The sequence below is a fragment of the Zea mays genome, chromosome 10, assembly GCF_902167145.1.
Source record: "Zea mays cultivar B73 chromosome 10, Zm-B73-REFERENCE-NAM-5.0, whole genome shotgun sequence".
Taxonomy (NCBI): domain Eukaryota; kingdom Viridiplantae; phylum Streptophyta; class Magnoliopsida; order Poales; family Poaceae; genus Zea; species Zea mays.
Window position 1 is genome coordinate 64537990 of NC_050105.1, and position 14110 is coordinate 64552099.

The 14110-nt window shown below is 52.8% G+C and overlaps 1 protein-coding gene across 7 annotated transcripts; it reads left to right on the forward strand.

Annotated features, from left to right (window-relative positions):
- The first annotated feature begins 4710 nt into the window (after window positions 1–4710).
- Window positions 4711–8701, forward strand: LOC100276756 (uncharacterized). 7 transcript variants are annotated; one of them, XR_002265441.2, is made up of 3 exons: window positions 4712–6091; window positions 7350–7439; window positions 8495–8701. XR_002265441.2 is itself a non-coding variant. In XM_035962992.1 (2 exons), exon 1 carries the CDS (start codon window positions 4720–4722, stop codon window positions 6046–6048), a length of 1329 nt encoding a protein of 442 aa, XP_035818885.1. In that variant the 5' UTR covers window positions 4711–4719; the 3' UTR covers window positions 6049–6091; window positions 6361–6453. The 7 variants fall into 7 exon arrangements, 4 of the variants coding, with proteins under 4 accessions (XP_035818885.1, XP_035818883.1, XP_035818884.1 ...); XR_559706.3 differs by lacking the exon at window positions 8495–8701 and adding an exon at window positions 7874–8421; XR_559707.4 differs by lacking the exon at window positions 8495–8701 and adding an exon at window positions 7874–8361 and having other exon boundaries at window positions 7350–7432.
- The last annotated feature ends 5409 nt before the right edge of the window (window positions 8702–14110 follow it).

A 14110-nucleotide genomic window follows, 5' to 3' on the forward strand; every position in this document is an offset into this window, starting at 1 on the left:
CGGTGCCGCGACTCGAGGCGACCCTGCGCATGACCCGACAGTGCCAACTGAGCACATCGGTCACGGGTCAGTCAGCCGCGGGAGAAGGCGCGACGGTCGATACGGCCAGAAATGGGCCGGCAGTAATGGCGGTGGCAGGCGGGCGGAAGCAGCAGTCAAGTCGTCAGCAAGCTCACGTCCCCTCCTAGGACAGCAAGAGAGCCCTCTCCCACAGAGTGAAGACGACGCGCCCGTGTTCCGTTCCTCGAATGGCTCGCGCACGCACAATGGCTGCCCCGCGAACCACTCATCCCGTCGCATTAACTCTACGGCAGGAAAGGCGGCACCTTTGGCAGGCGAAGCAGGCGACGCTTCACCTCCGCCATGATGACCGCGTTAAAAAAGGTGTGCCACGTCATTCGATTTCATATCCTTTTCCAATTCCTCTTTCTCTCTCTTGCCACAGGGACCGGGAAAGGGGATACTCCGAAAGGGATCCTTCTCCGCGAAGGAAGCGGGCCCCGAGCCCCCCTACTGATCAGAGGTTCAAAGGCTGGCCCCTCGGAAGGGTTCAATAGCCGCCTCAGAGCACTCGGGCTCCGCGCCCACTACTAATCAGAGGTTCGAAGGCTGGCCCCTCGGAAGGGTTCAACAACCGCCTCAGAGCACTCGGGCTCCGCGCCCACTACTGGTCAGAGGTTCGAAGGCTGGCCCCTCGGAAGGGTTCAACGGCCGCCTCAGGCCACTCGGGCTCCGCACCCACTACTGATCAGGGGTTCGTAGGCTGGCTCCCGAAGGGTTCGACAGCCGCCTCAGACGCAGAGCGAGGGATGACCCTGGGTGTTCGATACATAACCAAGGCTCGGGCTACGCTCCCGAGCTACCCTAGGACATTTCCGAGACCAACGGGACCGATTTTGTAACGGAATCCCACCAGAGGGAGGCATCGAGCCCTCGGACCCCGTCAAAAGGGGACCGGGTCCGGCAAATCACCCGCATGTACTTTTGGAGCGTGCCTCCGGGCCACTAGCCGACCCCTAACGAATGGGGCACGGGCGTCCACTCGAATTACCCGTTAGCAACTCACTGGAGACACCATGTTCGGCGCCCTCCGAGGGCAACATGGCGCTTTCCCCCCCTCCTCCTTGCGGAAAGGCGACGCAGGGGCGTATGTAAAAAAGCCGAGTCTGTCCTTGACCGTCCTCTCGCTCTGTGCGGAGGCTCGGGGGCTGCTCTCGCAAACCCGGCTCCGGCCAAACTGTTGACAGCGTCAACATACCAGCCCGAGAACTTGGGACTCGACTGTGCACCCGGGCTACGGCCAGTTCGCATGAGGGAACAACCAGACCGGCCGAAGCATCACGAAACGCACTAAGACCTCGAAGGAGTCAAACCACTCCTCCGAGGCCTCGGGGGCTACACCCGGCGGGTGCGCTCGCGCGCACCCATCGGAACGAAACGCAACCGAGAAAGGCCGGTCCCCTTGCAAAAAAGTGCGACAAAAGCCTCCAAGCGAGTATCAACACTCCCTTCGAGGCTCGAGGGCTACTGTCGGGGACCATAATTAGGGGTACCCGCAAGACTCCTAAATCTCAGCTGGTAACCCCCATCAGCACAAACCTGCAAAGGCCTAATGGGTGCGGTTAAGGTCAAGGCTCAGTCCAATCAAGGGACACGATCTCGCCTCGCCCGAGCCCAGCCTCGGGCAAAGGCAGCCGACCCCGGAGGATTCACGTCTCGCCCGATGGCCCCCTCAAGCAACGGACACACCTCCGGCTCGCCCGAGGCCCAGTCTTCGCCAAGAAGCAACCTTGGCCAGATCGCCACGCCAACCGACCATATCGCAGGAGCATTTAATGCAAGGATGGCCTGACACCTCATCCTGACGCGCGCTCTTCAGTCGACAGAGCCGAAGTGACCGCAGTCACTTCGCCGCTCCACTGACCGACCTGACAAGAAGACAGCGCCGCCTGCGTCGCTTCGACTGCTGTGCCACTCGACAGAGTGAGGCTGACAGCAGCCAAGTCCGGCCTCGGGCGCCATAGTAAGCTCCGCCTCGCCCGACCCCAGGGCTCGAACTCAGCCTCGGCTCCGGAAGACGACGAACTCCGCCTCGCCCGACCCCAGGGCTCGGACTCAGCCTCGGCTCCGGAAGACGACGAACTCCGCCTCGCCCGACCCCAGGTCTCGGACTCGACCTCGACCTCGGAAGACAGACTTGACCTCGACCTCGGAGGAGCCTCCGCCTCGCCCAACCTAGGGCTCGGACCAACCACATCGCAGGGGGGCCATCATTACCCTACCCCTAGCTAGCTCAGGCTACGGGGAACAAGACCGGCGTCCCATCTGGCTCGCCCCGGTAAACAAATAATGATGGCGCCCCGCATGCTCCATGACGACGGCGGCTCTCAGCCCCTTACGGAAGCAAGGAGACGTCAGCAAGGACTCGACAGCCCCGACAGCTGTCCTTCCGCAAGGCTCCAGCGCTCCTCCGACGGCCACGACATCACATGAACACGGTGCCAAAACCTCTCCGGCTGCCACGACGGCATGTACTTAGGGCTCTAGCTCCTCTCTGCTAGACACGTTAGCACACTGCTACATCCCCCATTGTACACCTGGGCCCTCTCCTTACGCCTATAAAAGGACGGTCCAGGGCTCTCGTACGAGAAGGTTGGCCGCGCGGGAGAACGGGCCAACGCGTAAGTCTCTCGCTCTCTCCCACGCGGACGCTTGTAACCCCCTACTGCAAGCGCACCCGACCTGGGCGCAGGGCAACACGAAGGCCGCGGGTTTCCCCTTTCGCCTGTCTCCTTTTCCCCCCTTTGTGCTCCGTCTCGCGCCGACCCATCTGGGCTGGGACACGCGGCGACAATTTACTCGTCGGTCCAGGGACCCCCCGGGGTCGAAACGCCGACACTATCCATCAAAAAAATTTCAAGATTTTTTATTGTTTGTCTCCGCTCTCTGTATAATATATTTTTTATTTGGCTAACTGATGTTATTGTTTACTCCATGCAAATATGTCTTGGTACAACACGGCCAATGAAGTGAGCGATTAGAAGAGAGTTCACAACGATTGACTGAATGAACAGAGATTATAAAAGGACATAATTCCATCATACAGAGACCAAATAAGAGAAAATTTGTGAGATCAAGTTTATAAAATAAGTCCCATGAAGTCAAACTTATAAAAAAGATAGATCAAAATATGGAGTGATTGCTAAAGTCAGGCATCAATAAAAACTGGATGCGCTACATATAAATTACGCTACTTCGTAGCAATTACTAACGTTTAAAACCAACAAATAATCTTTCATTTTGATGTTAGTGTGACAAATCATTGCTGCTCCATCTAATTCAGCAACCTCAAACATTGTGTAGTCCATTGCGCCAATGTGGTCTCAGAAACGACCTAATGCTTGCAAGAGCAAAGAACGTCGTGCCGTGCTTGGGCTGTAGCCTCGGCCCGTAGTGTTGGCCCGGCCCGACACGATTATTTTTTTTATTTTACAAAAAAACGTATATACATATATACAATTTATATTCAACATTAAAAACATCTTAGCGTGATGTTCTACTGGTTAGACAGTTTCATCCCATGTCTCCCGCTCTTCTTCCATCAGGGCATGGGTTCAAACCTCACCTCTTGCACCGTTTTTTAACATTTTACGCTAATCTAATTAAATGGATCGATGGGCTAACGGGCTGGTCCGACACAGTTAGCAGGCCGGCATGACGTGACTATGCCATAGTTGTGGCCCGCGTGTATCTAGCCCGTGTCGGGCGTCGTTACGCTGATTTAATTAAATGGATCGACGGGCTAACGGGCTGGCCCGACACAGTTAGCAGGTCGGCATGACGTGCCTGTGCCATAGTTGTGGTCCGCGTGTATCTAGCCCGTGTCGGGCGTCGTTACGCTGATTTAATTAAATGGATCGACGGGCTAACGGGCTGACCCGACACAGTTAGCAGGCCGGCATGACGTGTTTGTGCCATAGTTGTGGCCCGCGTGCATCTAGCCCGTGTCGGGCGTCGTTACGCTGATTTAATTAAATGGATCGACGGGCTAACGGTCTGGTCCGACACAGTTAGCAGGCCGGCATGACGTGCCTGTGCCATAGTTGTGGCCCGCGTGCATCTAGCCCGTGTCGAGCGTCGTTTGACATCTATAGACGTGCAGCGGATTAATTTAAAATAGCTGTGAGGGATTATTTGTAAAAAAATGACGCATGACTACCGTTGAAACTGATGCTTTAAGTATAGTATAGTATTATATATATATATATATATATATATATATATATATATATATATATATATATATATATATATATATATATATATATATATATATATATATATATATATATATATATATATATATGAGGATAGGAAAGTGCGGAAAAAATATAATATAATATATGGTAGTTATATATATAGTAATTGTGACCGTAAAATGATATTGGATAGAGTAGAAAACTTTCTGTTTAGGATGGAATCTTTTTTTAGGGTAGAGAAGGGCTGGGCTGACGAAGTGCTAATTCCTCAAGCTCAAGCTCAGCCCACGATCTCCAGAACGTACCATATGTCAGTCCATATTTGGCCTGCCATTATTTCCCCGAGCGTCCCATATTTGCGAGAGATTCTGATATTTGCCATCAGCAAGAAACAGGTTTGTAAAATTGCCATCAGACTCACATTTCATAGACCTAGCTGGACCCATAATTCATACACACAATGGTAATTATAATAAGAAGACAACATTATGAGTGGCAAAAATCCAATTATCTCCGTATTTGCAATCTGAAGCACCCTGTTCGCAAAACCTCTCCTGCTCCTGCCGCCGCCGCCATGGAGAGTGCGCCGCAAACCCCCACCATGGCGGCCGCCGGCGATGTCCTTCGCGTGGCCGACCTCCCGGGACGAGGTCGCGGTCTCGTGGCCGCCCGCAACGTCCGCGAGGGTGAGGTGCTCCTCTCCGAGCCTCCCGTCCTCCTCTACCCGTCGACCCTCTCCTCCCTCCGCTCATACTGCTCCGCCTGCTTCCGCTCCCTCCCCCCCGCCGCCACGATTCCCTGCGTTTCCTGCCGCGCCGCTGCCTTCTGCTCCCCGGCCTGCGCCGCCGCTTCGCACCCGCACCTCCTCTGTGCCGCGCTCTCCCACGGCGGCGGCGCTGGCCTCGCCGCCGCCGCTCCCACCGAGGCGATCCAAGAGCCGCTCCTCTTCCTTCTCTCCGCCTACTCCCTCCCGGAGTCAACCATGCGCTCCATGCTCTCTCTCTCCTCGGCGCCGCCCCCGCCCCCGGGCGCGCAGGACGCCGCGGGGCTCCATGCTGCTGTGGCAGCCCTAGCGCCGCCGCACATGCTTCCCCAGGGATTGTCGCCAGACCTAACGGCGGCTCTCCTCGCCAAGGACCGGGGCAACAGCTTCGCCATCATGGAGCCGTACCGACACGGGATGTCGCTCGAGCTCCTGAAGGCGCGGGCCTACGCAGTCTACCCCCGTGCTTCGCTGTTCAACCATGACTGCCTGCCCAATGCGTGCCATTTCGATTACCCCGACAGGCCTGGGCCAGGGAACACTGACATTGTGGTGCGTGCACTCCATGACATACCCGAGGGGAGGGAGGTCTGCATCAGCTACTTTGCGGCTAATTGGAGGTATGCTGATAGGCAGCGCAGGCTGCTGGAGGATTATGGGTTCCGGTGCGAGTGTGATCGCTGTCAGGTGGAGAGTCAGTGGAAGGATGATGATGATAACAATGGAGATGATGGGGATGACACCATGGAAGAGGAGGGTGAGGATGATGTTGGAGATAGAGGTGATGATGGGATTGAGGAGGAAGAGGGGGATGGTGCTACCAATGGCGGTGATGATGATTTCCCACATGCCTACTTCTTTGTCAGGTACTTATGTGACAATGAGGGTTGTTGGGGTATGCTTGCTCCATTGCCACCCTCACCAAACGGCGACCTGTCCCATGTGTTTGAATGCAATCTCTGTGGGAAGCTGAGGAAGGAAGAGGATGTCATTCCTGATGAGGGCACTTCTGGCATGGTCCATTAGTTTGATGAAAACATACTGATCCGTGTGCTGCTTCTTTTAGTGGGTAAGAATTTGCTACACTCCTCCATTTTACTGTTCTTGGGCACGCTAATTCACTTCTCTAGTAATATTTTCTGAAGCCGATACAATTAGTTATGCTCTATAATCTGATTTAATATTTTACAGAGTTAAAGAAAATAATGTTCAGTTGGGAATATTATGTAGAGTATGTATGGAAGGATTTGATTAGGTTGCTGTTTTAACCATGTTATCAATAATCTAATCTATCTCAATTTTGTTTTTATTTTGTAATTTGCACATTGTTGGATGTAGATATCTTGTTTGGTGGTTTCTCTTAATTCCCTGGTTGAATTCAGGAAAGGGGGACAATGTCAGTACTCAGGAGTTAAGTTATACTAATAATTTGCAGTTTGGCACTTATTTTCTTTAGAATAATGAAATGTTTAGAAACTTACCCTTCAGAATATCCCCTTGTTGGATCCTTTGATTATGATTATTCCTTGGATCAAGATTATAGTCGTGTGGATATTGATTACACTCACTTTGTGATCCAATATTTTTTGTTAGCAAGTAAATAAGTCACCACCATCAGCTCTTTGCTATCACTATTCACTTGTTTGTGCTACTTTCTCCGGTTTGCATATTTGTACGGGTGAGCTATTGATGTAACGTTGTTTCTAAATTTAAGCTACATCGTCCTCTGCTTTTAGATTGTTAGTTCTGCCATACACTTCGTGCTTCAAATCATTCTTGGCGAAGTTTTCCTTGTGTGAGCTAGTTTTTTACTGGAGTGTGTAGATTACATTGTTTTTATAGGAGGCTATGCCCAGGGGCCAGGGCCAATGTTGAAAAGGGATTTGACATTGCATGAATAAGCTACCAGCCTTAGCATGTTAGAAACAAAAGACTTTGGCCATAGAGTCTCTAGCCTAATTAACATGAACACTACTCTCCCCGTTTTAAACTGTAAGTCATTTTGTTTTTTCTAGGTACATAGATTTATGCACCTAGATATACACTATGTCTAAGATACATAGTAAAACTATGTTTGTAGAAAAGCCAAGACGTTAATTTAGGACAAAGGGAGTACAAAATTAAGGTGGACTAGCAGTCTAGCACCACTAATTGTGCCGTTGGTGTAAATGTCCATTATAGTATAGGAGGGTCATAGTAGTAAATTTCCACTCATGTCACAAATAAAGGGACCATATCGGTCAAAGCTAATTATTTTTAGGAGCCTAAGAACTCTATGAAGCTCCTCTCACACTTATTTGACACAATTTTTCTTTATACAAATGTAGGAGTCAGGGAAGTCTGTTGTTTAAATCTACTGACTGAAGTATCCCAGCTCCAATGAGAGGCCGCATAATAAAAAATCCAAAAGGTTAAGAGTGAGTATGGTCCTAATAAGGCATCAAAATGTCTTTTTTTGTAGAGAAGATAGCCATATGCAGACTGTAATAGCTTGAAACTAGTTTCCAAAGAAGGATAATTATGACTCAATTTTAATTAATGAATCCCTTTATGTTCATATACTTGGATGATCAACTCTGCAGATTACTAATTCTTCATGGGGGACTGTTTATTTATTTACTATGCCGATGCTGGCAATAGGGCGAATTTAAAATGTTGATGAAGCCCTAAGCAGTCTACTCTCCTGTTGTTATTAGTTAATGTTTGTTTTAGATCAAATACATAATCTATGTCCCTAGCATGAGAGAAACACTACTGTAGTTTATTTATTAGCTAATGATGATCTATTATACCTTTGGTGGCGACATCATTTTTCCTGCTTAAACAAGGCATTGTACGGATCCCTGTGCAGAGTATGAACTTACGACATGAGCCTTTCAATCAAAGGGGAGAAAGTTGGAAGATGATGTCTAGCCATGTAAAGAGAATGAGAATTGGCCAATGTCCATAACTCTTCCAAGATTTGAGCCAGAGGGCAGGGGGTGGGGGTGGAGTTAAAGAGTTCATTGCTGGCAAACCATTTAGCCTTAGGGGATGATCATTGCTGCTAATCTCCACCTTAATTTAGTAGTGTTCATGTTAATTAGGCTACAAATCCTGTGGCGAAGGTCTAACACAAGCTTGGATAAGTAAGAGAAGTGAGTGTCAAAATGGCACATTATTTCATTTTTAGTTTCATGGAGATACCCAGTTTGAGCAGTATCTAGGTACGAGGAGTTACAAATTTGTTTATGTTATGTATTGTGCTCTTGCGTCATACTGATAAGAGAACCGTGATGACAAAATCCACCTGTTTTGGTGTTTACCTTGAGCCTTGTAAAGGTTTTCATTAACATTTCATCATGCTTCACAATCAGATGTGTTTCATTTTCAAGGAAAATGACTACATTACATATTTTACATGATTGTGAACTGAATCAGAACCGAATGTTTGTGTCACTGATTTTCTGATGTGCAAACAATTCAATGGCAGAGCTCTTGGTGAAGGAAGCCTGTTAATTCCTTGGCTGTTCGGCAGAAAGGGCATGGGTTCGATTCATCTGGACGTTGGAATTGTTCATGTAATACCATGTAGGCAAAACCTTAGCTTACTATTCTTAGAAATCTAATTTGGTTGTAGATTTTTTTCGTGACTCAAATCTGGGAAGGAAAACTTGGATAGGTGAGCCTGAGTTCGGAATTACAGTGGGTTGATCAGTTTTGTGTATGTTGTCTGGACATAGCCGCCGGGTAAAGGACAGTGTTGCGGTATACCAAGCGAGTTAGCGCTTGGCCCTATAATCACATCGGGCGAGCCTGCAAGGCTACAGCCATGCACTGGGCACTTCCTTATAGAACCATGAAAAGGGCAGGCTAGGTTGCGAGAAAAGAGAAGCAGAGTTGTGGCACTCAGACTCTGTTCAACGGTGTGCACTCCCCTATCCCTGTTGCCGTTTAGGGGGTCCAAATCCCTACAACGGTGCCCCCTTTGAACTCCTCTACACGCTACAGTTTTAGTGGAGGCTACAGGAAACCAACAGATATGGGGGTGCGGTAGTGAGCCCCCTGCCCTCGGTTTACGTGTGTGGCAGTGTTTGTTAGTTGGGAAAAATTGATAATAGATGGTGAATAGGTATGTAAAATGATATTTTATGGTTGTAGTGGAGTATAGGGGAAGGATTTAGGGGGAACCGCTGTACAGGGTGGAGATATAGGGGAGAAGAGAACGCTGACGTGGCACGTGAGTAGGATATAGGGGGAGAAATTTAGGGGGAACCGCTGAACACAGTCTCAGACCGTCTTCAACCGTTCACCCCCTCTCCTATCACTGTGCAGCCTACAGTGGCTACAGTGCTCCCCTTCACCGTTGCCTTCTCTCTAGTAGAGATTTCTTCTCTCACACTACGTGGAGGTAGGGACGGCAACGGGGAATTTCCTATCGGGTTTTAGCTCCCCAAACCTGTCCCCGCGATAAAAGAATTTCCCCGTCCCGTCCCCGCTTAAATTATAATTAAATCGTACTTCATTTGTTATTAATATAAAACATTGTCACTTATACACATTGTTAGATATAAAAATCATTATGTGCACATTAAAATCAATGTATTTGTATAACGGGTAATCTCTTGATAAGGTAATTTTTTATTTTAATCATTAACTATTACATTAAAACATTGTCACATATAAGTTTAAGGGGTCCCCGCGGAGAATGGGGACCCCGTCCCCATTTACATCCCGTCGGGGAAGAAACTTCCCATCCCCTAATGGCTTGTTCGGTTCTATCCCAATTCATATGGATTGGGGGGATTGAGGGGTTTTAATCCCTAGTAAGTCAAAATCTCTCCCAATTTATATCGATCCCCTTCAATTCATATGGATTTAAAATAACCGAACAAACCCTAATAGAGGAATTCCCCGCGGGGAATCGGGAATCGGGTCGCCATTGCCATCTCTACAATGGAGGGGTACTCTACGGCGTGCTCCCCGATGCGCGCAACCCCCTCCGCATGCTTGAACCCGCGAGCGAAAGTCTTCGAGGCGAGTGAAGGTGTCGTCGCGGCGACTTTGTTTTCGCCATCGGAAGGGCCGTTCGTCGAGGTTTGTCCAACTGCGGGCAACTGTGACGGCAGCCGAGATCCTCCAGGCGACCGCGACCGGCCTTCGCCGCCAATAGTCGTCGATCGAGGAGGAGCTAGCTTCCAACGAATGGAGCGGCTTCGAAGACGCCGCTGTCGTTCTTCTGTGTCCGCCGGGGCATCGTCTCCGACTCGTTGTTGCAACGGAGTTCATCGATCGGGGCCCAGATCTGCGTTTCCCCATTCTACTTCGTTGGACCTAAACGGTCTAAGGTACGATTCGTCTCGTCTGTTGTTCGTGTTCCTCTGATCCAGTCCACTTGGGATTTCCGTCTCATGCTTGTGCCCTGCAGATGGTATTTTCCGAGTCCATTTAGGATCAGGGTTTACTAAATTTGTGTAGTAAGTTGTGTACGATTCTTTGTAAACAGTTCTCTGATTTCATCCCAAATCAACATGGATTAGGGAAAGCTGAAATCATATCCTTGGGCAGGTAACATCGTGCTCGGTACTCCAGCAGTTTGTTATAGTTTCATGAACTGCAACTTCAATTAAAACCATTGTATGCTTAGCAATAACTGATGTGTGGACTATCGACAACTTTACTTATGTAGCTTCATAACTTAAGTTGATTATTTCATGTCACTGCAACTAATTGAGGTTCTACTTTCTTTTCGACTTATATTCGTTGTTATAAATCCCTTTCAGTATTTGTCGGCGTTTCGAGACAGGGGGGTCCCTAAGCCGACGAGTGAGTGTGCTGCGTGCCCCAGCCCAGATGGGTCGAGCGCGTGGGCGAGCGCGGAGGGGGGAGAGGCGAGGCGGCCGGAGCCGAGCGTGAGAGAGGTGGAAGTCCCGCGGCCTTCGTGTTCGTCCCGCGCCCAGGTCGGGTGCGCTTGCAGTAGGGGGGTTACAAGCGTCCACGCGGGTGAGGGAAGCGAGCGGCCCCAAGAGAGCGCCTGTCCCGTCCTCGGTCCCGCGCGGCCAACCTTCTCTGAGAAGGCCCTGGTCCTTCCTTTTATAGTCGTAAGGAGAGGACCCAGGTGTACAATGGGGATGTAGCAGAGTGCTACGTGTCTAGCGGAGGGAAAGCTAGTGCCCTAGGTACATGCCGATGTGGCAGCCGGAGAGATCTGGGCATCCTGCTGGCGTGATGTCGTGGCTATCGGAGGTGCGGCGGAGCCTGATGGAGGGACAGCTGTTGGAGCGGTCGAGTCCCTGCTGACGTTGTCCTGCTGCCGTAAGAGAGCTGGGGGCCGCCGTCGTCATAGAGTTCGTGGAGCGCCATCATTGCCCCTCTGGCGGAGCTGGCCGGACGAGACGCCGGTCTTGTTCTCCGTGACCCGAGTCGATTCGGGGTAGGATGATGATGACGTTTCCTGTTGACGTGGCGGTCTGTGCTCTAGGCAGGGCGACGTGGGGTTTCCTCCGAAGCCGAGGTTGAGTCTTGCCTTCAGTTGCCGTGGCCGAGCCCGAGCCAAGGGGTCGGGCGAGGCGGAGGTCGTTCGGCCGAGGCCAGGGCGGAGTCCGAGCCCTGGGGTCGGGCGAGGCGGAGTTTCGTCGTCTTCCGGGTCTTAGCCTGAGTCCGAGCCCTGGGGTCGGGCGGAGCGGAGTTCGCCGTCTTCCGGGTCTTAGCCCGAGTCCGAGCCCTGGGGTCGGGCGGAGCGGAGTTCGCCGTCTTCCGGGTCTTAGCCCGAGTCCGAGCCCTGGGGTCGGGCGGAGCGGAGTTCGCCGTCTTCCGGGTCTTAGCCCGAGTCCGAGCCCTGGGGTCGGGCGGAGCGGAGTTCGCCGTCTTCCGGGTCTTAGCCCGAGTCCGAGCCCTGGGGTCGGGCGGAGCGGAGTTCGTCGTGGCGCCCTTGGCAAGGCCTGATTGCCTGTCAGACTCACTCTGTCGAGTGGCACTGCAGTCGGAGTGGTGCAGGTGGCGCTGTCCTTCTGTCAGACTGGCCAGTGGAGCGGTGGAGTGACGGCGGTCACCTCGGCTCTGCCGGGGGCGTGTGTCAGGATAGAGGTGTCAGGCCACCCTTGCGTTAAATGCCCCTGCAATTTGGTCAGTCGGTGTGGTGATTTAGTCAAGGTTGCTTCTGAGCGAAGCCAAGGCCTTGGGCAGCCGGTGATGTGTCCGCCATAAAAAGGGGGCCTCGGGCGAGACGGAAGTCTCTCGAGGTCGGCTGCCTTCGGCCGAGGCTAGGCTCGGGTGAAGCGTGATCGAGTCACTCGTGTGGACTGATCCCTGACTTAATCGTGCCCATCAGGCCTTTGCAGCTTTATGCTGATGGGGGTTACCAGCTGAGAATTAGGCGTCTTGAGGGTACCCCTAATTATGGTCCCCGACAGTAGCCCCCGAGCCTCGAAGGGAGTGTTAGCACTCGCTTGGAGGCTTTTGTCGCACTTTTTTGCAAGGGGACCAGCCTTTCTCGGTTGCATTTCGTTCCGGTGGGTGCGCGCGAGCGCACCCGCCGGGTGTAGCCCCCGAGGCCTCGGAGGAGTGGTTACACTCCTTCGAGGTCTTAATACTTCGGCTGGTCTGGTCGTTCCCTCATGCGAACTGGCCGTAGCCCGGGTGCACGGTCGGGGCCCAAGCTCTCGGGCTGGTATGTTGACGCTGTCAACGATTTGGCCGGAGCCGGTTTTTGCGAGAGCAGCCCCCGAGCCTCTGCACAGGGCGAGAGGACGATCAGGGACAGACTCGGCTTTTTACATACGCCCCTACGTCGCCTTTCCGCAAGGAGGAGGGGGGGAGTGCGCCATGTTACCCTCGATGGGCACCGAACATGGTGTCTCCGGTGAGCTGCAAGCGGGTAATCCGAGTGGACGTCCGTGCCCCGTTCGTTGGGGGTCGGCTAGGGGCCCAGAGGCACGCCCAAAAGTACCTGCGGGTGATTTGCCGGACCCGGTCCCCTGGCGACGGGGTCCGAGGGCTCGATGCCTCCCTCCGATGGGATTCCGTTACAAGATCGTTCCCGCTGGTCTCGGAAATGTCCTAGGGTACCTCGGGAGCACAGCCCGAGCCTCGGTTATGTATCGAACGTACCCCTGGTCATCCCTCGCTCGGTGTCTGAGGCGACTGTGAACCCTTCGGGGGCCAGCCTTCGAACCCCTGATCAGTAATGGGCGCGGAGCCCGAGTAGCCTGAGGCGGCCATGGAGCCCTTCGGGGGGCTGGCCTTCGAACCCCTGACCAGTAGTGGGTGTCGGGCCCACGCGATCTGAGGCGGCTGTTGAACCCTTGGGGGGCCAGCCTTCGAACCCCTGATCAGTAATGGGGGGCTCGGAGCCCGGTTCCTTCGCGGAGAAGGATCCCTTTCGGGGTATCCCCCTTCCCTGGTCCCTGTTGCAAGAGATAGAGAAAGAGGAAAACGGAAAAGGATACGAAATCGGACGACGTGGCGTACCTTTTCTGAAGCGGTTATTACGGCGAAGGTGAAGCGTCGTGCGCTCCTCCTACCAGAGGCGCCGCGTGTCCCGCCGCGGAGTTAATGCGACGGGGCGAGTGGTTGGCGGGGCGGCCGTTGCGCGCGGGTGATCCGTTCGAGGAACGGGTCACGGGTGCACCGTCTTCACGCTGTGAGAGGAGGCTCTCTTGCTGTCTCAGGATGGAACGTGAGCCTGGCCGACGACGTGACCGCTGCGCCCGCCCGCCTGCCACCGCCATTACTGCCGGCCCACTTTCGGTCGCTTTGACCGACGCGCCAGGCTGGCGCTGCTGGGTCGCCTCGAGTCGCGGCATAGGCTCCGCAACCGAAGAGGCGCGACGGTGGCACAAGTGGTGGTGCGGTTGCTTGCATGCAGCAACTGGCGCGCCGGTTGCTTGACGCGTGGGCCTGGGCTTCCAAGCTGGCGTGTCAGAAGTCGGAGAAGCGCGTCCACCTGGCGCGGTTGCATGCCGCCTGCATGGCTGCCCGCCCCTTCCGCCCGTTGGTCTGGGCAAAAGTGGGGGGTCGCTTGTAACCGCTGGACGGTCGTGCGCACCACGCGCGGCGGTTTGGCTTCTTCTGCTCTGAGCCGGTTTGCATGGCATGCGGGACCCAGCCC

Bases quoted from the DNA above. Each gene is read 5' to 3' on its own strand.
- LOC100276756 (XM_035962992.1), top strand. From the start codon at position 4,720: ATGGTAATTATAATAAGAAGACAACATTATGAGTGGCAAAAATCCAAT.